The sequence below is a fragment of the Helianthus annuus genome, chromosome 7 (genome assembly GCF_002127325.2).
Source record: "Helianthus annuus cultivar XRQ/B chromosome 7, HanXRQr2.0-SUNRISE, whole genome shotgun sequence".
NCBI lineage: Eukaryota > Viridiplantae > Streptophyta > Magnoliopsida > Asterales > Asteraceae > Helianthus > Helianthus annuus.
The window spans coordinates 115545509-115567357 of record NC_035439.2 but is presented as its reverse complement, the minus strand read 5'-3'; the positions used below and the strand labels follow the sequence as shown (position 1 = coordinate 115567357).

At 35.3% G+C, this 21849-nt stretch overlaps 1 protein-coding gene across 1 annotated transcript; it reads left to right on the top strand.

Moving 5' to 3' along the window:
* Positions 1-472: 472 nt before the first annotated feature.
* LOC110868254 (nuclear pore complex protein NUP1) lies at positions 473-8222 on the top strand. Its single transcript, XM_022117378.2, has 9 exons — positions 473-829; positions 2292-2338; positions 2420-2547; positions 2621-2828; positions 3374-3676; positions 4449-4505; positions 4594-5166; positions 5978-6339; positions 6422-8222. Exons 1-9 carry the CDS (start codon positions 571-573, stop codon positions 7944-7946), a joined length of 3462 nt encoding a protein of 1153 aa, XP_021973070.1. The 5' UTR covers positions 473-570; the 3' UTR covers positions 7947-8222.
* Positions 8223-21849: the final 13627 nt, after the last annotated feature.

The following is a 21849-nucleotide window of genomic DNA, read 5'->3' as shown; positions in this document are numbered from 1 at the left end:
TAATTTATTTGTCGAATTTTGAAGCATTTAAATAAAATACAAAAACTAAAAGTACTCATGAGCTATCAAACACAATCGAATATGTTATCAAACGTTTACGAACATAAATGAATGAACGCGACTTCTGTTCATGTTCGTTCATTTAACTAAATGAACGAAATTTCTTGTCTGTGTTCATTTGCAACCCTATTTTTCTTCCTACATATGCCTTGTTAAAGCTTCGAGAGATTATCATACATACGTTACGAAACCACAAAATTGAAATTGAACTATTTAAATGCATGAATAAAATAGGGTGTTTTATGCAAGTAAGCATATTTAAAACTTAAAAGGGTCTTTAACAAACAAAACCAGAATATCCGCTTGAAATATTTTCTCTCTCTAACGCTCCTACTTCCAATACACACTATATTTATTTTCACCATTTATTTAATTTAAAAATAACATAAACTCAAAACTATTCACAAAAGCAACAACGCTTATTTATTCCATTCTCAGATAAAAACCCTAATTTCCCACTCTCTCTCTAAACTTTCTCTCTCTACGCAAATTCCTCCTCAAAGCTCTCCAATGGCGACGGCGGGCGACGGACTCACCACCTACCAGAGCGGCGGAGCCGGCGGAAAGCTCCGGAAGCGACCAATTCGCCGTAGCTCTCAAACGACGCCGTACGATCGGCCTCCTATTGCAATCAGGAACAATAACAATAACCCTAGCTTTTTTGCGAAGCTTGTGGACCCTGCGTCTAGGCTTATATACGCCGGTGCTGATAGGTTGTTTGGCGTGTTTCGTAAGCGGATTCCTACGGTTCCTGCACAACGGCAGCTAGGTTTGATACTTTTAGGTTTTGGATTATTGCTTGTTGAATTGGTTATGTTGATGTAGAGGTTTTATGTGTGATTGATTTTGGATTTAGGTTGTATGTGGTGATTGCTGATTGTTTGTTTGCTTAGGGTTTGTTTGATTGTATGTATTATTGTATAAAAGGTTGTGTTTTTAGTGCTAATCCGTTGTATTTTTTTTTTATTATGGACATGGTGGATTGTGTTGTTGTGTTATTTTGCAATGGGTGTGCTTGTTTTTGTTTTGGAAAAAAATGTTGTTTTAATTGTCTGGTATACGGTTAGGATAGAGTGGCTTAGTTTTGATATAGATGAGCTGCTAATTGATGTGATTTTTAGTTGATTCGGTTTTCTGAGTGTGGACTCGAATTGTAATTTGATGGAATGGGGGGGGGGTGCTTCATGGACGGGGATAGTTTTTCTGCTAATATTAAGTTTGTTGCTATTTTGGTGAATGGGCTATAAATATTCAAGGGGTATGTGCTATATAGATTTTTAAATATAAACGGAATCTATTGCTAACATCACATTGCTCAGTTTTTGGTTCATATATGTATATTTCACTTTGTAGTATAAATGATGATTGTATGGTTCTAGTTTGTATCTCTTCAGGTCTTTTTTGTAAGATTTCTTTAGAATTAAAATTGACAGACTGGCAAATGAAGTAGGTACTAACATAGGTTTTTGATAAGTTGGGTTACTGGAAAAGACGACTAGGAAAGCGCTTCAAGGTCTTGAGGCTATGTCTCATGTACTTCTGTGTCAAGACTGTTTAAAATTAGGGTTTGTAAGAGACTGATATATAAGAACAACCAAAGGGATGAAGAAATTATGAAATGTCAAAGGTTTGCCTGATAAGACGGTTGATCTGTAAAACAGTTGAGAGATTTAGCTTCTAGATGTAAATAAAGCTTATTTGGTTCAATATAGGGCAATGCTTCGCATACATGATGCGCACCATCTCAGTTTTTGGGTCTTATACGCCTTGGACCGCCTCATGCTTTTCTAAAACAAGATGACTAGCATCGCAAAAATACTTTTATGCCAGTTTTGTTAGAGTGACACAAGTAAATATCTAGTTTACACTTTACAGGCATATACGAGTGTGGTGGTCATATCTTGAAATAATAATTTATAATTTATAATTAAACGTAAAATTAAAATATTGTATATATAGTCTAAGAGAGCTTGGTTCAAAATGTTGATGTCTTTGTCACCGAATCAGTTATTGCTAAACGAATATGCTTATTATAAGACATGAGTATGTGATTTGCTATGTGTTGTATTTTTTAACCCATCGCCTTTTTTTATTTTAAGCTTCATTAGTACTTTTTTCTTAAATACAAAGTTATGTGAATCAGTTGTGGTCTACTCCTTTTTTACATGATTTATTTATGTAAAAATTTGTTATAGTTTCTTCCACGTTCCTCACTAAAGCTTCTTTACTAGGGAGTGTTGAAGAACCAAGGAACATGGCTCAGGAAGCAGTTCCAAATGTAAGTTTATTACTGTTTGTATCACCCTTTTTAATTAAAAATTTGGCATCATCTTAAACATGATTCGCTTAATTTTGACAGCCTGCATCAAAGAATCTCACTGGGGTAGTTGAACCGAACACCAATGAAGGTGGGAATTTGGCTAGCAGCTCAGTTGCAACTGAGATATCAGATCTCGAGAATATGCTTAAACAAAAGACCTTTACTAGGTTCGTTTTTTCGGCACTTGTCAAACATTGCTATGATATGTTTTCTATTACTGATATAGTACACCACTTACAGATCCGAAATTGAGCGTTTGACAGCATTGTTGCATTCGAGAACGACGGAGTCAAATGTTGTTGAAGGGGATAAAGCAAAGCTTCCTAGTACATCGTATCAAGTTGTAAAACCTGATGCATTTGCAAGTGGCGCATTGAACAAACATGTGGAAGAGAGGGAAATCAGGAACTTAGATGCTGCCATTTTAACACCTGTTGTCAATTCTAGAGTAAGTTGTATGCTTTTGTTCAAGTGTTTGTGGTTTCTTCTGTTTTAATCTTAAAAATCTTGTCTGTAGTTAGATTTTGAGTAAAATGCCATTTTCGTCTCTGAGGTTTGGCCAGTTTTGCGATCTTCGTCTGATGGTTTGTTTTTTCGCATCTGGACACAAAAGGTTTGAAATCTCGTCATTTTTATCCGGCTCGTTAACTCCATTCATTTTTCTCAGTTAAGTCAGGGGCATTTCTTTCTTTTTGTTAACTTAAAGGGCAATTCGTTTTTTTTTTCACTTATTTAGCATAATGTACAAGTATTCAAAAAAATGAATACCCCTTAAAGTTAACAAAAAGACAAAAATACCCCTGACTGAACAGAGAAAACTGATGAAGGAAATGAGCCGCATGAAAATGGCAAGATTATAAACCTTTTGGACGGAAGGCGCAAAACTCGCCAAACCTCGGGGACGAAAATGGCAATTTTCTCTAGAATTTTTCTTTATCAAAAGGGTTTATGTTTTCAACAAACAGCGTAATCATGTTGTCTACTTGTCTCTAGGCCTTTGAAGATGATGTTGCTTCACCTGCTGAGCTGGCAAAGGCCTATATGGGGAGTAGGCCTACCAAACTATCACCACTACCCCTGAGATCACTCACTCAAACACCAAGACAGGATTTAGTGTTGCTTAATAACACAACCACCTTCCCGAAAACACCTGCCACATCACATACACCAAAGACCGCAGCTGCTATTAAGACATACGAAAATGGTTCAACCACCTTTAGATCTCGAGGCAGATCTGCTTTATACAATATGCCACGCACACCGTATTACAGAGGTCCTTCAACTTTAAGTCAAAAGGTTAGATAAACCTTACTTCGTATCTAGGCCTGTAAACGAACCGAACGCTCATGAACTTGTTCGGCGGGGCGGAAGTTCGTTTATGTTCGTTTATTTAATAAACGAAAGAACATGAGCCCAATTTTTTGTTCATTTAATTAAACGAACATGAACACATATTTTGTTCGTTTATTTATGTTCGTGAACGTTCGTTCATGTTCATTCATTTGTGTTCATTTATGTTTGTTTATTTACATTTGTTTATGTTTGTTCAGTTTATGTTTGTTCATTTATGTTTTTTTGAATTTAAATACATAAATGTAAATAATAAACATAAAAGGAACTTTCTAACTACTCTAGAAATATAACTAATTGGTAATTGGGCTTTCTAGTAATATAAATGGTTTTTCAATCGAGTTTATCGTAATTAATCATTAATTTATGTAAAATATTACTTTATGTTTCGTAAATCATGTTCATTTACGTTTCTTCAATCATGTTCATTTGTGTTGTTTATTGTTTGTTATATTATGTTCATTTAAGTTTTTTTTATGTTCGTTTACGTTTGTGAACTGTTTGTTTAGGTTTTAAATGAACGAACATAAACGGATACGAACATCGCCCTTTTCTTTAATAAACGAACATGAACAAAAAAGTATGTTGTATTATATGTTCGTGTTCATGTTTGGTTAAAGTTAGATGATATGTTCGTGTTCGTTTGGTTCATTTGCAGGCTTATTTGTATCTCTTTTGACCTAGTGATGACCGCTTACTAATACGTGCTTGATTTCAGGGTGTGGCTTCACCATCTGTTTGGGAGCATGAAGGGTCAGTCGGGTCAAGCAGAATGGTATAGTCTATATTTGATTGAGTATTGTTTTGTAATATGCTTATTTGTAACTGGTGAATTTACTTGGACTGTTTAACTTTGACTTCAGGCTGCAAAACGTAGGAGTTCTGCACTCGATGATATCGGGTCTGGTGGTCCCATGCGTAGAATTAGACAGAAGGCCAATCTACAATCACAACAAAGCTCGCTCTCTCGGGATAAAAGTCAACTTGGTTCAACTCAAAAGCTTCTTTTACGGAACGAACCCGAGCCGAATGCTTTTAAGGCAGTAGAGGAAACTGGGGAGATCAGTAAGCGTAACCAAAGTTACGGTTCGGTTCCTACAGAGTCTAGTAAAATGGCGTTAAAAATATTCGAACAACTCGAAAGAATGAGCCCGAAGGAAAAACCTTCAGGATCCAAGCTAGCTGTGACTGGAACTATTGAGAAAGTAGACTCGCCAATAGGTTTATCAAGCTCTCAAGATAAGCAGAAATCAGAGGGTAAAGGTAAACATCGCGTGTTGTTTTCGGATGCTCGTGAGTCAACCTTTCAAAACAAAGACACTGTTGAAGAAAATGGTTCAAAAAATGTTGTTTCCGTTGATGGAAATGTTAAAGTGCCAGTTGAAACAAAAGCTGGATCTGCAACGAAACGAGCTTTTTCGATGAGTGCTCATGAGGTAGGTTGAACTTGTGATCCTTCTATATAATTCTTATATATCTTAAAACATAATGTCGGTGGTACTCACCACCAACACCCTCTTTTTTGAAATCTTTCACTTTTAACCCGTGTATTATTACTTTGTATTTACACTGTTCAACTTTTAAAAATTACAGTTTTAACCCCTAGATACTACTCCATTTTACACTTCCTAAAACTTTTAAAATTTGCATTCTTAATTTATCTACTATTACTTCATTTTACATCCCTCAACTTTTGAAGTTTGCCTTGTTAATCTTCAAGTTTGAATTTTGCCACCACCCCACAGGTTTTAAACTTTGCGTCCACCGTTTTTACTCCTTGCATTGTTATTCCATTTTTATTGCCACCACCCCCTCAAGTTTTAAACTTTGCGTTTTTACCCCTTTCACTATTACCCCCCTCAAGTTTTAAACTTTGTGCTTTTACCCCTTTGCACTATTACTCCGTTTTTAACGCCACCACTCTCAAGTTTTAAACCTTGCATTTTTTACTCCTTGCACTATTACCCCCTCAAGTTTTAAACTTTGCATTTTTACTTTTTGCACTATTACTCCATATTTACCGCCACCACCCTGTCGAGTTTTAAACTTTACGTTTTTACTTATTGCACTATTACTCCATTTTTACACCTCCTCAACTTTGAAAATTTCATATGGTTAATGCATCACACAATGCTTGTGATTACTTGCGCCGCAACAAGCACAGGTTTGAGTAATTGCTAGTTTCGATTATAGTTAATGTTTCTTTTTATAACTTACAAGTTAGATATTTTTTTTTGTCTTGTGAAGGATACTCTGGATCTAGATGATGACAACCATTCTAACGGGCATGCAAATATCTCAGTCAGTGTAAATAAGAAGCTGGGGGCATCTGTGTTAGCAAACAACGGCGTTTCTACTAAGTTTGCACTACCTGACTCCAAAAAAGGTGCCATATCTCCTGGTAGTTCTGTTGTTAATAACCAGAAGATCGGTTTTAACGTACCTGCTTTGACTTCGTCGACCAGTACTCAGTCAACAGTGCTTTCTCAACCAACTTCCGTAGTTGATACAGTAAAAGCTACTCCTCCGAATAAACCTACAGTTTTCCCAACTTTTGGAATAATTAAAGCAAATGTTAGTCCTGACGCGAAACCACTTGGCGCAACCAGGTAAATAAGTTTTTGTTGTAAATGAAGGTATTTGTTGCTTATATGGTGAATCTTACGCATGTTTCTTTCTGGTGCTATGCAGCTTGATTAATTCAACCATGAATAATGATAATGGCAACAGTCAGAAGTCGGAAAATTTGTTTGGTAGTTCAGGATCTTCGTCCTCTGCTATCCCGACAACTGCATCAGCAAGTGGTGTATTTTCATTTGGTGTCTCAACGAATAATTCCGCTATTATTAACGGGACTTCTTCAAGTCCATCAATTTTTGCTTCTTCAAGTCCATCAATTGTTGCTTCTTCGTTTTCTTTTCAATCTTCCGGAACCAACACAAACAATGTTTCCGGTAGTAGCTCATCCACTGTGCTTTCTTCTACCACCACCACTACTTCAGCTGTTAGCAGTACTTTTTCGACATCTGTGTCTGCATCCGCATTTAGTTTTGGGTCTGCAACTGCTTCACCTACTACATTGAGCAACGGTGGTAGCATATTCGGATTCAGTTCTCCATCAGCTACATTAACCGCCAACGGATCTCAGGCAAACACACAGGCTGCATTTACTGCCGTTACACAGGTGGTCCCATTCAAGTTTGGCTCAGGGACTAGCGAGACACCATCGTCCGCTTCAGCGGGGTCCCTTTTTAGTTCTTCAGCTCCTAGTTTTGGTATTACTTCTGTCGCCACCTCATCTGGCGGTTCGACCAGTAGTTCCACCACCAACATGTTCAGTTCTGGCTCCAGTGCAACACCAAGTTTTGGACTTAGCTCTACTGTCGCCTCATCGGAGACCAAATCCGGTAGTTCCCCTACCAACGTGTTCAGCTCTGGTTTCGGTTCAACACCGAGTTTTGGAGTTAACTCTACTGTTGCCTCATCAGAGCCCAAACCTGGTAGTTCCGCTACCAACGTGTTTGGTTCTGGCTTCGGTTCGGCACCTAGTTTTGGAGTTAACTCTACCGCCACCTCATCAGAGCCCAAATCTGGTAGTTCCGCTACCAACGTGTTCGGTTCTGGCTTCGGTTCAACGCCTACTGTTGCTTCGTCAGAGACCAAATCTGGTAGTTCTGCCAATAACGTCTTTGGCTCTACACCGTTTTCTTTTGGGGCGTCTACTATGTCTATGCCTTCTGCCAGCAGTTCTCCTTTCATGTTTGGATCATCTAACGCAGGTGCTTCAACGGGATCATCTGTGTTCTCATTTTCTTCAAAACCGTCTTCTCCTGCTCCAGTTTTCGGAAACTCGACACCTGTTTTCGGAACTTCGCCCACTAGTAACACCGATCATATGAGCATGGAAGACAGTATGGCCGATGACTCCAACCAAACACCAAGTCCAGCGCCTGCTTTCGGTCAAGCTTCCAGCGGCACACCACCGGGTTTCATGTTTGGTTCCGCCACACCGACACCACCGACAACGGTTCAGCCACCGGGTTTCTTGTACGGTGCGCAGACAAACCAACCGCAACCACAAGCGCAAGCACCGTCTCAGAGTCCTTTTCCGGCAACACAGTTTAGTGCCGGAGGAAGTTTCTCGTTAGGTAGCGGTGGAGACGACAAGTCTAATAGAAGGATTGTTAGAGTTAAAAGACAGACCAGGAGGAAATGATAAAACATGTGAAGGGGTCGCTTGTTATGGCTTGTTTCGACATTCTACAACTTGTGTCGGGTATTGTGTTAGCTAGATTGTTCTTGTATCTCATTTTTGGAGGAAGTGTTTTGTATGAGGTCCATCGGTATAACATCTTCTTTATCTTTTTGTGTATCCATGTAAAAACATACAAGGTAAAGACATTGCAACTCTAGAGTCATAATGCTGATATAGCTTGTATTTCGGTCTTTATAATATATGGATGCTGTCTTTAGCTGACGTTGGACAAGGTTCTATACATGGACTGTATATCCATTGGCTAACCAGTTCTTGTGGCCCGATCTGGTGCCATTTGATGATTATGTAACCGGGCCTGCGATTTTTTGTCATCTTATATTGCTGCAATCTCCGGGTAGACCTTTGAGTGGCATCAATATCGTAGTCATCATATGGTGTTTGCGTATCCGTCTTGGCATTTTTGATTGATTGAATGTAACCAAATGGTTCTTATAACAACAACAAAGTTAACTTTTGTCGCCTAATAATTCTCTATCAGTTTCTTAAAATCTCATCATATAAATGAAACAAGTCAAAAGTTAATGTCAAGGTTACCTTTCGATATATGAATAAAGACCCAGAGACATTTTTTTTGTATTCAAGTGCAATAAAAATAAAGTTCTGTTTCTTTTGTAGAATTTGTTGATATCTGAATATTAAAACAAAAGATAATAGCTTTTTTGAACAATCCAAAGGGGACGCAGTGTGGTGGTTTGTTTCCCTCTGTTCAAGAGGGTGAATGGTTCAAATTCTGTGTATATACTAGTTGATGCTCCGCCCGTATTGTGGGGCAATAGGCCAAATATTTTTCAACTAATTAAAAAAGACTACTATCGTTTTGTTAGAAAAAAAACCTAAAGCAATGACAAGATCGTAATTTTGCATTCAGCGCAAAACTGTAATTTGTCAGGACTAATGAGCGAGTGTTAAGTAGCTCCTTGACACGAAAAAAAAATCGAGTCAACAAATTAAAACAAAACACTTCTGTAGTTTTGCTAAAAAAACCTGAAACGATGGCAATAATGTAATTTTGAACCGAGGGTAAAATTATAATTTTTCACTGGATTAAATTCATAATTTGCCAAAAGATAAAGCGATGACAATACTGTAATTTTGAACAGGGGTAATTCGTAATTTTGAACTGGGGGTAAAATCATAACATACTCGGGCCAATGGGGGAGTGTCATGCAGCAGGCTGACACTATTCCCCCCCCCCCCACCTTTTAGAAAAACTAAACCGATGACAATACCGTAATTTTTAACTGGGGAAAAATTGTAATTTTGGGCTGACGTATAGGGGTGGTGGCGGAAATGTGTAAAAGATGAGGGGGTGTTGGTGGAAATGTGAAAGAAGAGGGTTGGCGGCGTAACTATGTAAGAGCTAATGGGGTAATGGTGGAAAACCAAAGTAGAAGGTTGGTGCTGGCAAAGTATGAAAGATGAGGTTGTGGTTTAGGAAATTCAAAGTAGAAGGTTTAGGGACTAAATTTGTCATTTTATGAAACTTTGAAGGTACCAAAGTCAAGGAGCTAAAATTGCAATATCGTGAAAGTACGGGGGACAGGGAGGCAAAGCCGATGAGAAACCCACCGACTTTATCTTTTAACATAGATTGAATATATATATGAATTAGATTAAAACCTTGTGTGATAGAGTCTTTGGGTTAAAAAAATACACATTTTAAAAACAATCTAAAAATTGTTTTTAATTAACTTGACTAAAAAAATGTAGAAACAAAAAATTGTTATGAATGTAACCGGTCCAACCCAATGTATATGGGCTTTAGGCTTTTAGGGTTCTATTGTACTAGTTTATATATACGATGTATATGTTAGATGAATGGAATGATTGAATCAGTTTTTTCTCTATTTCTCTCTTGTTTTATCACACGTTATCAGCACATCGCTCTCAAAATTCCTTAATTTTGTAACCGAATTTCTATTCATTTTCTTTATCTTTCCACCTCACTGATTTGTCATGATTTCAATAACCCAACCCAAACCATCTTTTCATTTGAGGGAGATAGGAGGTGAATATACAAAGTGAAATATAGAAAATTACCAAGCAAATTATTGAACAACCGGCTCCTCTGTTGCATTTTTTTGTCCCCACGAACGATGACCATGGCCACCGAACCACGTCACCGGTCGCATTCGGAAACATGATCGCCATGTTTGAGAACCCGACGGTGGCAGAATTCATGAATGCTGGATTAATGTGCATATGGAACACATCCGAATGAGAATAGGATATCGATCAAAAGCCGTATACAACAACTGAGGTAACATATAGAACCAACTTCCGTGATTTATTGCACAATACGTATATCATACATATATAGATATACATTATATAGATTATTCGGTATGGTTCTGTAAATTGATTTTTAGTTTCCGGCCAATAGTATTATGTAAATTAGAAACTAAAAGTAACGAAGATGAATACAAAGCTAATATACCCAAAAATTAACCCTCTCAAATATCCACATATAATTTTTGTAGTAGATGAACAAATAAAGTAGAAAATGTTATTTTTTACATTATGTGATGTAGCCTAAAAAAGAATTATCTTTTCCGGAGAAAATGACCGTAACCCTTGGTTTTAAAATGCGCGATGCACTCCGATGCGTTTTGGCTGCAAAACCCGATGCGTGATGCGCAATGCGTGATGCGCGCGTATCACGTGTGTGATAAGTTTGTTATTAAAAAATCACTAAATAATAATTATACTTAACAATTTTTAAATCGATGATGCTTAAACATAAAACCATCCTTCTAACACATTTTTAAAGAATACTTAAAGTTAAACATAAAAAAAGTTAAAAACATACCAAACAAACTTAATATGTAACAATTAAGCTTTATAATAATCAAATAAAACAAATAAAAAAACAAAATGAAAATCATCAAAAAGGATGAGATGGGGAAAAAAGAAAATAAAAAAGAAAAAAAAGTAACTTCTTTGACTGTTGTGCACAGTTTCACTGCTGCAGAAAAAGTAAAGTTTACTTACTGCAACACAATAATTATCAGCCAATTAAAGAGGGACACATAATTCTATAATCTATTTACTTCTAAATTAAATCTAAGTCTCTCGCCCTCTTTCTTTCTTCTCTTTTTCTTTCTTTCTTGCATTCAACGAAATAATCCATGAGACCTGCAACTAAAACACTCCCTAATGTTTCAAAACAACAAAAATCTTACTTGCAAGTCGAAAATCCAACCCAGTTCATATTGCAAGCAAGAGAGCGCATCATGCGAAGGGTCGCATCATGCGATTTCGCCGCATCAATCTCGCATCAGGGAGTCTTAGCGCATCGCTACACTTGATGCGCTTTCAGCATCGCATCATGCGCATCACACATTATGCGCGCATTTTAAAACCAAGCCGTAACCCATTGGAATTTGTTAGTTGGCCGAATTTGGTGGAATTGTAGGTCCAGGAGTTGTTATGGTCAAAGTCCAGCACCCGTTTTACTCAGTCAAAAATTCAGCCAAGTCATTAATTATCCCAATCAGTTTAAAATTTGTTTCAAGCTCAAACTTTTCTCATTAAGTTCTTAACCTTCTAGATTAAAAAGGAATTAATACATATCAAGAGTGTTAAAATAATAATAAATGATATATACATGAAAAGTATGGTGTTTTGTCAACTGGGTTTTATAAACTATTTTATATACAATTAATTGATAAACGCATTAAAGTAAATAAATCATAATGTTAATTTTTTTTTTGGGTTCTCTACATTGCAAGATCTGTTATCGATCATTATGATTATTTTATTTTTTACTACGCAATGATATAGGTTGTGGCATTTAGCACAAATAAATTGGTCTTAAGCTAGTTAAGTAAATTAGTTAATTATAATGAATCGTAAGTTTTTGATCATTCAATTTGTTACACTACTATGCATTGTCAACATATTAGTTGTATGATTATTCTTATCGTTTTTGTATAGCTGTAAAACAAATATTGATAGATATTAATATACCCCAATAGGGTAGAGGATCCTGTAAAAAGTACTCAAAGTGTGAGAAGTGTATTATAACACTATATATAATACTATATAACACCATATAAACACCGTATAACAATATGTAACACCATATAATACCATATAACACTTTGTAACACTATATATCATTATATAACAAATATAACACTATAGGTTGTCTGATAGCATGTCTATGATAGATGTATAGTGTTATATTTGTTATATAATGATATATAGTGTTACATAGTGTTATATGATATTATATGGTGTTACATATTGTTATACGGTGTTTATATGGTGTTATATAGTATTATATATAGTGTTATAATACACTTCTCACACTTCTCACACTTTAGGCCCTTTTTACACTATCCTTACCCTAGTCAATAGTTCACACAAAAAAAATATGAAAAATAGGTAGTGGTCTCTTAGTTTAAACAAACTACATGGATAGATGATGAACCATATTTTGAAGTCATTGTTTTTCTATGTTATAGCCCGGGAATAAGTAATATATGTTAAAATACAATTTAACTCTTTTTAAATAATAAATCACTTTTAATTCGAATTCTTAAGAAAAATGTTCAAAATTCGAATTTTTAAGAAAAATGTTCAAAAGATCCTTCTTTTGATCATAGCACCTCTATAGAGAAAAATTGAATTTCACATGAATATTAAATCATTGTTGGTACCCGAAGTTTTCTCAAATGTATACAAAGTCACGTTTTGTTTCCGTGACGGTTTTTTTTCAATGTTAAATTCAAACTAGAGTTCATCACACTCGGCATCTTCATCTTCAGATAACATATAGCCTAGTGGTGGAAAACCTTTTGACTAGTTCATGATTTACCTCCAAACAAAGGTTAAAACTATAATATTTCTCCTCCGTGACATATTTTGAATGTGTGAATGTACTTGATCGACATGTTTGACCACCAGACAAAGGTTAAAACTATAATATTTCTCCTCTGTGACATATTTTGGATGTGTGAAGGTACTCGATCGACATGTTTGACCAACAGAAGTTGGTCATCCTCTAAAAAGCTTGCTATAAATTTTCTCGACATGCACCTGATGCAGCAATACCGAGAATGTGTTTTCACAAAATACTCGGAGGTTATATCACGTCTTTTAAGTTGCGAATCAAAATATCAAGCTAATATTTATATACCATTCAATTCAATTTGACTAACACGTGCTAGCTCAGTCGCTGAGGTAAATGTTATATTTGGTTAATGTCGGGGGGGGGGGGGATAGTGCACGGTCCTCCCAACCGCCGGAGTGATCTCACTCCAGGAGCCGCTACCCGACCAAGCTAGCTTCGCGGTGACTTCCCCATGCCGAGTTCTTACCCTGGGCGACATATGTCACTCCCAAGACTCGAAACCGGTACCTCTGGGAAGAGGTGGGTGTTGGTGGCCAACTGGGCTTACCCAGTTGGTTATATTTGGTTAATGTCGTCGGAGGAGAAAAAAGATTATTTAGCCATAGTAAAGGCCATATGTGTGGATGGTCATGATAAAATAAAAAAATGATATCAGTGGCTTAAACGAACTTAATATGAGTCGGTCACTAAGAGGCAGGTGCGAGAAGGGGAAATATAAACATTCGCTTCAAATGTGGATTGACCAACCAGTGATACACAAAAAAAAAAAAAAAAAAAACCCTTGACATACTCATGTGAATGCATGCATTATACATATTTGTATCTAGAAGCTCCAGTATAGCAATCACAAATTGAGATGGCAAACGTCCGATATACAACAACACAATTAACATTATCACAAAACATAAGAAACAGTTTACCAGTTGTAGTTGTCTCCGTAGAGACACTATTGATTTTGAAGAAGTTTATTAAGTTTCAACTATGTTTGGATAAAAAGTCATCACTTTGGAATAGTGTCAAAGAAAATGATACCAAATATGAAATATCTACAATATATCATATAGCAAATATGTCCAGAAGACCATATTAGAAGTTACTAGAATGATACATTATATCCACAATATTTCATTAAATCAAATATGTTGAGTAATCAGAAGTTACTAGAAAATTTATACGTTTACCACATGACGACTAAATAGGTCATCAACATAGCATCATGACATGCCAAATAATTAAAAGTGCTAACTAGCACTACTAAGTAATCTAATAGTCTTGCTACCGAAACACTTATTATGTATGCAATGAATTTTCTTAGCGAATCGATCTTTATGCCATCCAAAGAGAAATTCCTACTAACTATCCCACTTATATGTGGACATGTAAATATTCATTGGTCTTAAGTGATGCATCCATATTTTTTGCATGCTTTTAACTGTATATGGTTGAAAAGGGATTTTGCCCGACAATATAAAACGTTGATCTCTGACATTGTTTAATGTTGAACTTTGACAAACAATTGTAAAGACCATTGTTGGGAACAATATGAAATATAGTAAGAGGCATATATAGTCGAAGTTAAATTTTCATTTTTACAGACTATCTAATCAGTTCAAAACCGACTGCTAATCATAAATAATCCCCACAACAATTGGTCTCTAAAAGAGAACCAAAAGTTATTTTGGTTATGCGATATATGTAAGTACCAAAATGAACATGTTTACAACATCTATACTGACTATCCATTTAACAAACCAATATTCCCAGTCTTAGGGGGAGACAAGATAAGGAAAATAAAAGACTGGTAATACAACTAAACAGAGAATGCATCATATTAAATCTCGACCCCAGAAGTGGTCAATGTTAATTTGAAGTACAAAAGGGCATGACTTTTCAATTAATAGCAAATGAAATACCAGATGCATTCATAAACACAAATAGATTGACAATAGTCACGTATACCAGCACTAAATTCACCTGCTCGAAATAAAGTAATCACAAATGACTACCGTATCAAGAAAATGTGGGAGGTAAATCGGTTCCAAAAGACAAAACAAGAAGAGCAGAGTAACACAGTTGGTGTAACCAGAAGAGGTTGCATAGGATACCCCAGAAGTGGTAGAATACAACACCCCATAAGTGGTTGTATACGAAACCTAAGAAAGGGTTGCATACGAAAAACTTAAAAGAGGTTATTGTTAAAATCCCAGAGGAGATATCGAAATTCTGATATAGGATAATGGAGTTCCAGAAGAGACTCAGTTACCAAACAAGTATAAGATCTGAATGATTTATGTACAAAAAAAGTATAATATGGAACCGTAATGAAACACGTGTGAAATGATATATTTGAATATGCTATAGGGGTAGGGATCCTGCACATTAATCCAGAAGTGTGAGAAGTGTATTATAACATTATATATAACACTATATAACACCATATAAACACCGTATAACACTATGTAACACCATATAACATTATGTAACACTATATGACACTATATAACAATATATAACACTAGACATCTATCATAGACATGCTATCAGACAAACTATAGTGTTATATTTGTTATATAGTATTATATAGTGTTACATAATGTTATATGGTGTTACATATTGTTATACGGTGTTTATATGGTGTTATATAGTGTTATATATAGTGTTATAATACACTTCTCACACTTCCGAATTAATGTATAGGATCCTATATATATATATATTTGTTTTTCTATTTTTATTATTTTAATATTATAATAATAATTATTTAAGTTAAATACATTTTCATATTTTCCTTAACTTTAATATTTTTTTTGTATCACGGGTTGGGATAAGCTTGGAGTCAACCAGTGTCAAACCTGTCACACCCCAACCAATGGCGGAAACATCGGGATGAGACGAAGTGTGAAGATTGCTCGAGACATCATAACGCTATTTGTGACAATAATTTAATAATCCAAATTTCATTTCCAAACTTCAAGTAGTCATCGATACAAGATCCCAAATAACAACAAGTTTAATCAAAATAACAAACCAACATAACCAAAATTTGATACAACATATTAAACCTAACGTCTAAAGTGTGTATCTAGGCATCGTGCTACCTCTTTCATTTCATCATCATCAACCTGTAACATGTTTAAAATACAATTCAATGCAAAAGCAAAGGCGAGTATACAAGTTTGGTACATACATAGCATAAGATAAAAGTGTGAACAACTCCTCATAGCAAGCATGCGATTCAAGATAATCATTAAATATGGCATGTATCTAACATATCAAACCAAGAAAACGCAACTTGCTCATGACATAACCAAAGTTTCAGTAGAGGCGGGTCGTTAATCCTATAGCGCTACATATGTCAAGGTTTGGCTCGTACGAAGTTAATGATAAGTTCAACACATAAGAATCACCCAAATTTAAAGTATCAAGCCATCACATATACAAGCATGTTATAGGAATGTTCATGTGTTTAGACAAAAGTTCATGTGTAAGTTTCAATAGGTAAACATGTTACACCCCAAAGTGGTAAAAGTAAAAAGGGGAAAAGTACGAGTATACTCACATTGGTTGCGTTGCGATTTCTTGTAAGTAACGTGCGAGTAAGATTGGAAAAATCCAAGAGAACGAACAAGAGCAATTATCCTAGATGTTTAAAATAACCAAATAACGATCTAATTAATATTTATAGGTTAGATATTATTCCAAAAGAAGTTAGGCTTTTAAGCTAACATCTTTAGTATTTATATGTTAAAAGGAAAATGTTATTATGACTTATGGTTATTATTCACTAAAATAAAGGAAACAAATTGGAAATAGTTTAAGGTTTTTATTATAGAAGGTAAAAGAATTAAGTAAAATAATAAAAGAACATAATCAGAATACTGAAAATGTGCTTATTTCTAAATCTTTTGAATTTAATTAAATTAAATGATTTTCTTTAATAACTAACTTTATAAAATTGGTTAAGGATTATGATAACCGATTATAATTTAAATTATAATAATTGATTGTGCCTAGAACTATTTTTTTTGAATTTAAAACCAACTGATTTTATTTTAATAATAAAAAAAATAATAATAATAAGTTGAAAATACGGGGAATCCGGACTCGATCATGTGCCTCTAGTTTCACACACCAAAGTATAACAATTTTAACAATACGTGACTTGATCAGTGACTTGGTTTTTTTTTTTTTTTATGAAGATTAGATTGTTTTATTTTATTTGAATTATATATCATCATCTTCATAATAGAACAATACTGTTCTTTCATGTCTTGCTCTTGCCTTCAAAAAAAGGACTTTAGCAGTGGGTATTAAACAAAAGAAAACATAACAAAACAAACAAGATGAGATGAGTCAACGAGAGAGTAGTATACCGAAAACGAATAGGCGAAACAGTCTTCCTCGTGAACTCCGGCGAACGACTTCAGACTCCGACGACGATTAGATTTCTCCGACTCGAGCCCGACGTAACTCCGGACCATGACTAGCTTTCTTCGGTGAATACACCGAAACGTGATGTGAACACAAAATGAGTGGGACAAAAATGTGTCAACGGAAGATTTACACAAGACCAACTGGAACGAAACAAACGAAATGTTTACCGAAAAATGAAGCGTTCCCCTTCGTGTTCTCCGTTCGGTTCCGGCGACTTCGGTTCTCTGGCGAGTGTACAAGACCCGGTTAGCTTTTGATGGAACTGCGCGTCTCGACTCTGAGTGCGGCAAGCGGCGGACGTTTGGGTTCCGGTGACTGCGACTGACTCCGGTGAGGTTCCGACTACGACAAGAAGATGAGTTCGATGGAGGTTATGTGCGGAGGTCGTTTGTATAGTTTTTTTTTTTTACAAGTTCGTAAGTATGGGAAATGAGTGGTCGTATACTCGTTTTTCTTGAGCAGCATAATGAAAAGAAGCTCAAACGTAATGAATAAGTATTAAATGTTAGTACTTCAATTGATGTCACGACTTTGGTGGATTGGTGCGCGTGTTGTTTGCTGAACCGGTTGGTTGGCATGTTTGGCGGCAACCTTGAATTGAAATCCCGGGTTCTGCCTTCTTTTATTTGTTGTTTTTTTTAATAGGTTTCCAATATTGCACAAAGGCCCCTTAAGTTTAAGAATTTAATTAACTAGGTAAGTTATATTACCTAAAAAAAAACTAACTTTACAACAAAAATTAACTAGGTTAGTTTGTATTTTGTTAACTTTAAACGTTAACGAGACTAACTAGGTTAAAGTAAAACTTTTTAAATTGTAAAATTAATTAACTTAAGAAATAAAATAAATAAATAAATAAATAAATAAATAAATAACCATAATCATAACGAACTACATTTAAGATAGAGGTTTTTCGACGATACAACGGATTGAAATTTTGAAAGTGACAACTTTCTAAAAAAAAAAAAGAGAATTTTCAAGACTTGATTTCTGAATTAGGAGAGCTATGAAAACGCAGAGCGTTACAGTCTCCCCTCCTTTAGGAAATTTCGTCCCGAAATTTATTCAAGAGGAAGACTCGAAAGGGTTTTGGCAAGCCGAAAAGGATTGTTTAAAATTGAGGCTTTGGAGTTTGAGACAACGGAGAATAATTGAGGTATAAAGGTGAATGATTGATCTAATAACGATTATGAGTGTAAGACTAGCATAAGAATCAGATAGACGAAAGTAGTGCGTTAAGAATGAGTCTCGTCGTGGATAATCAGATATAATGCGTTTGTGAGTTGTTTAAAGTTTGTATTAGGTCCAAAAAAAGTCTGTAAAACACCGAATTTCTCAGGGCACGTTTCACGAAAGTTTGGTAACATGGTGAAAACACTTATATATAGGAAGTACCAGCGGCGTATCCACCATGTTTGACCACATTACGTCCGTTTCGTATTCGGTGTCATGTTACGTTCCGTGTTTTACTATACACAGTAGTACACTCTATGGTTCTCATACACCTATCATTATAATCCCGTGTGCACCCGCGATTATTTTGATCGTCGCATGATCCGCATAGCTTGTACCAGTTATGTATGAATCAGGGTATACAAAAGAAATAACAATGTGTACGTATAAGAATATAGTATGTAAGCAAGTCCATGCTTAGGTATGTATGGGACCCACGTAAGCAAATCCCTCGGATTACGCTTGCGTACGGGTACGAATATATGAGTCATGAGTATGAATAAAAGTATGAGCATAAGTTTAAGTTTAAGTATGAATAGGCACGTAAGTATGAGTATCAACATAAATCGCACGTGTAGTGTGAGTATATGTGCAAGCATGAAACGTAGGCATATATGGATAAGCATGAAACATATGAGTGTAAGTAAAACATGAAACGTATGAATATAAGTATGAATATGATTATAAGTATAAGCGTAAAATATATTGTTATGAATATGAGTGTGAGGGCGAGTACGAATACTAATGATTGCGTATATCGTATAAATTGATAACATAACAAATTTAAGCATGTAAAAGTGCTCAAAAGGTTGAGCGTGTAAATACGAATGATATAACTGGATTTGTCGCGATGCAACGACTAAAACGTGTATGATGATATGTACGTATAGTTGTTTAAACGAAACGTTGAGTTTATCGAGTCAAAATTAGATTGAGCTTGGTGTGAAAGGTAGAATCTAGCTTGCATATGTAAGAGGATACAAAGTACTCATCGGTTATGCATAATATATTTGGTAATGAATGGAATGCTACTTTTGTTTAAAAGATTTTATGTAATTCAAGGATGGTCGGTTCCCATGAAGTCTTCTTGCCTACGTGTTTTGTAAATTGGTGTAGGAAAAAGGTTTTCGATAAAAAGTAAGTTCGTTTCATCAAACAAGAAATTATGAATTTAGGAGGTTCTTGTGAAAATGAGGATCCTTAGAAAAGAATTTAGCAAAAGGACTTAGTGATTGTTAAAAGTTTTAACAAATGATTTGTTGATGTTGAAAAGAGTATTTGGTAAAACGATCATATAATATCTTATTAGTAATTTGAGAAAGGTTAGTTTGATTTCGATTAAGAGTGGAAGTCTCTAGTATGATGATATAATATGAACGTGTTTTAGTTAATAAATCGGATGTGAAGTTCATGGGCAAGAGATTCACTAGACCGATTAAATAGGTAGCATTTTGTGAGGTTTGGAAATTCGTGTAGTAAAACGTTTAAGACGTAATTAAGTATCTCGTGTATATGATCTATGTGAAATGTATAATGGAATAAAGATTAAGTTTGATAAAATAATAAATTTTGAAAATCGCATGAGTAGGGATTTGGTTAATGATAAACAATTTAGGTATAAAATATGATCGAGTTTGCATAATAAGATATTTTGGAGAGACGTTTTGGAAACGATCACCTAGGTAAGGGAATCACCCCTAACTCATTGGTGAGGTCGTTTTTAAGAAAAGGGGAGTGGAGTTAATCGTCAAGGTAAGGAAATCACTCCTATCTTGATGACATGTCTCCACTTGTCGTTACAAGGATTATGAACTTAAATTATATGAAATCATGCATATGTATAAATGTATGGAAGAGATTCAATATGTTGTGTGTGTAAAAAGAGAATGTCGAAAGTAAATTCAAATTTGAAAGATCGTATCGTATAAAATGAATAATAGAAACGCATGTTTAACCAAAGTTTGGAGTGTTCCAAAACGGAACTTTGACTAACCAAAGTGGTCGAAAAGTCTTTTGAATTTGAGGAGCATGCTTTGGCCTAATAGGTGAAATACTCTCGCCGACAAGTCGGTTAACGGTATTTACCCTTCCGGTTACTACATGTCCAAAATCAATCGAAATTTCGAGACTTGGCGGGATTAAAAAAAATATCAAGGAGTGGAACTAGTCGCCAAGGTGCGGGTTTCACCCCTAACTTGACGGTTTCGTATCCTAAGTGTGGTTGGTACTTGTCGGGTCGAAATTTAGTTTCGACATGTTGACAAGGGTCCACTAGAATTTAAAATTTGAGATTTACCATTAAGATGTGGATTTCACTCCTAGCTTAATGGCGATATCTCGTGTAAAAAGAAGAATATATAGATTGAGCGTCGTTCACCAAATTGTGGGTTTCACGCCTATTTTGGTGAATTCGTTCCATTTGTATAATGTGAGGGTTTACGGATTTAGAATAGTCAAGTAAGATGCATGAGGAAAAGTGTATGTCAAAAGAATACATAAACAAGTATAAACATATAAGAAAGCATACCAACAATGGTACATAAAGAATAAAGAATGAAACAATAAAACAAGTATTAATACATAGAGAAATAGGTCAAAAATAATACGTAAAGGATCGAACAACGAAACAAGTATTAACACATAAAAAGACAAGCATTAATGCATAAGAATAACATGTCGAATATTACCCACGAATGACATACATGTTTAGAAGAGCATAAATAAGAAACAAATAAAGTATCATGTAGTAGTTCAAGCAAAACATACGAATAAGGCTCTAAAACTATAGACTAGGTGAAAGCATTCCTACTTTTCCTAATTCCCTATAGTTATGGCTCTGATACCAATCTGTCACACCCCAACCAATGGCGGAAACATCGGGATGAGACGAAGTGTGAAGATTGCTCGAGACATCATAACGCTATTTGTGACAATAATTTAATAATCCAAATTTCATTTCCAAACTTCAAGTAGTCATCGATACAAGATCCCAAATAACAACAAGTTTAATCAAAATAACAAACCAACATAACCAAAATTTGATACAACATATTAAACCTAACGTCTAAAGTGTGTATCTAGGCATCGTGCTACCTCTTTCATTTCATCATCATCAACCTGTAACATGTTTAAAATACAATTCAATGCAAAAGCAAAGGCGAGTATACAAGTTTGGTACATACATAGCATAAGATAAAAGTGTGAACAACTCCTCATAGCAAGCATGCGATTCAAGATAATCATTAAATATGGCATGTGTCTAACATATCAAACCAAGAAAACGCAACTTGCTCATGACATAACCAAAGTTTCAGTAGA

What these genes read in the sequence shown, in the direction of transcription:
- LOC110868254 (XM_022117378.2), top strand. Translation starts at nt 571, where the DNA reads ATGGCGACGGCGGGCGACGGACTCACCACCTACCAGAGCGGCGGAGCC. An exon ending in CAGTCGGGTCAAGCAGAATG is followed by an intron (nt 4,506 to 4,593) that starts GTATAGTCTATA and finishes CTTTGACTTCAG; the next exon opens with GCTGCAAAACGTAGGAGTTC. An exon ending in AAACCACTTGGCGCAACCAG is followed by an intron (nt 6,340 to 6,421) that starts GTAAATAAGTTT and finishes GGTGCTATGCAG; the next exon opens with CTTGATTAATTCAACCATGA.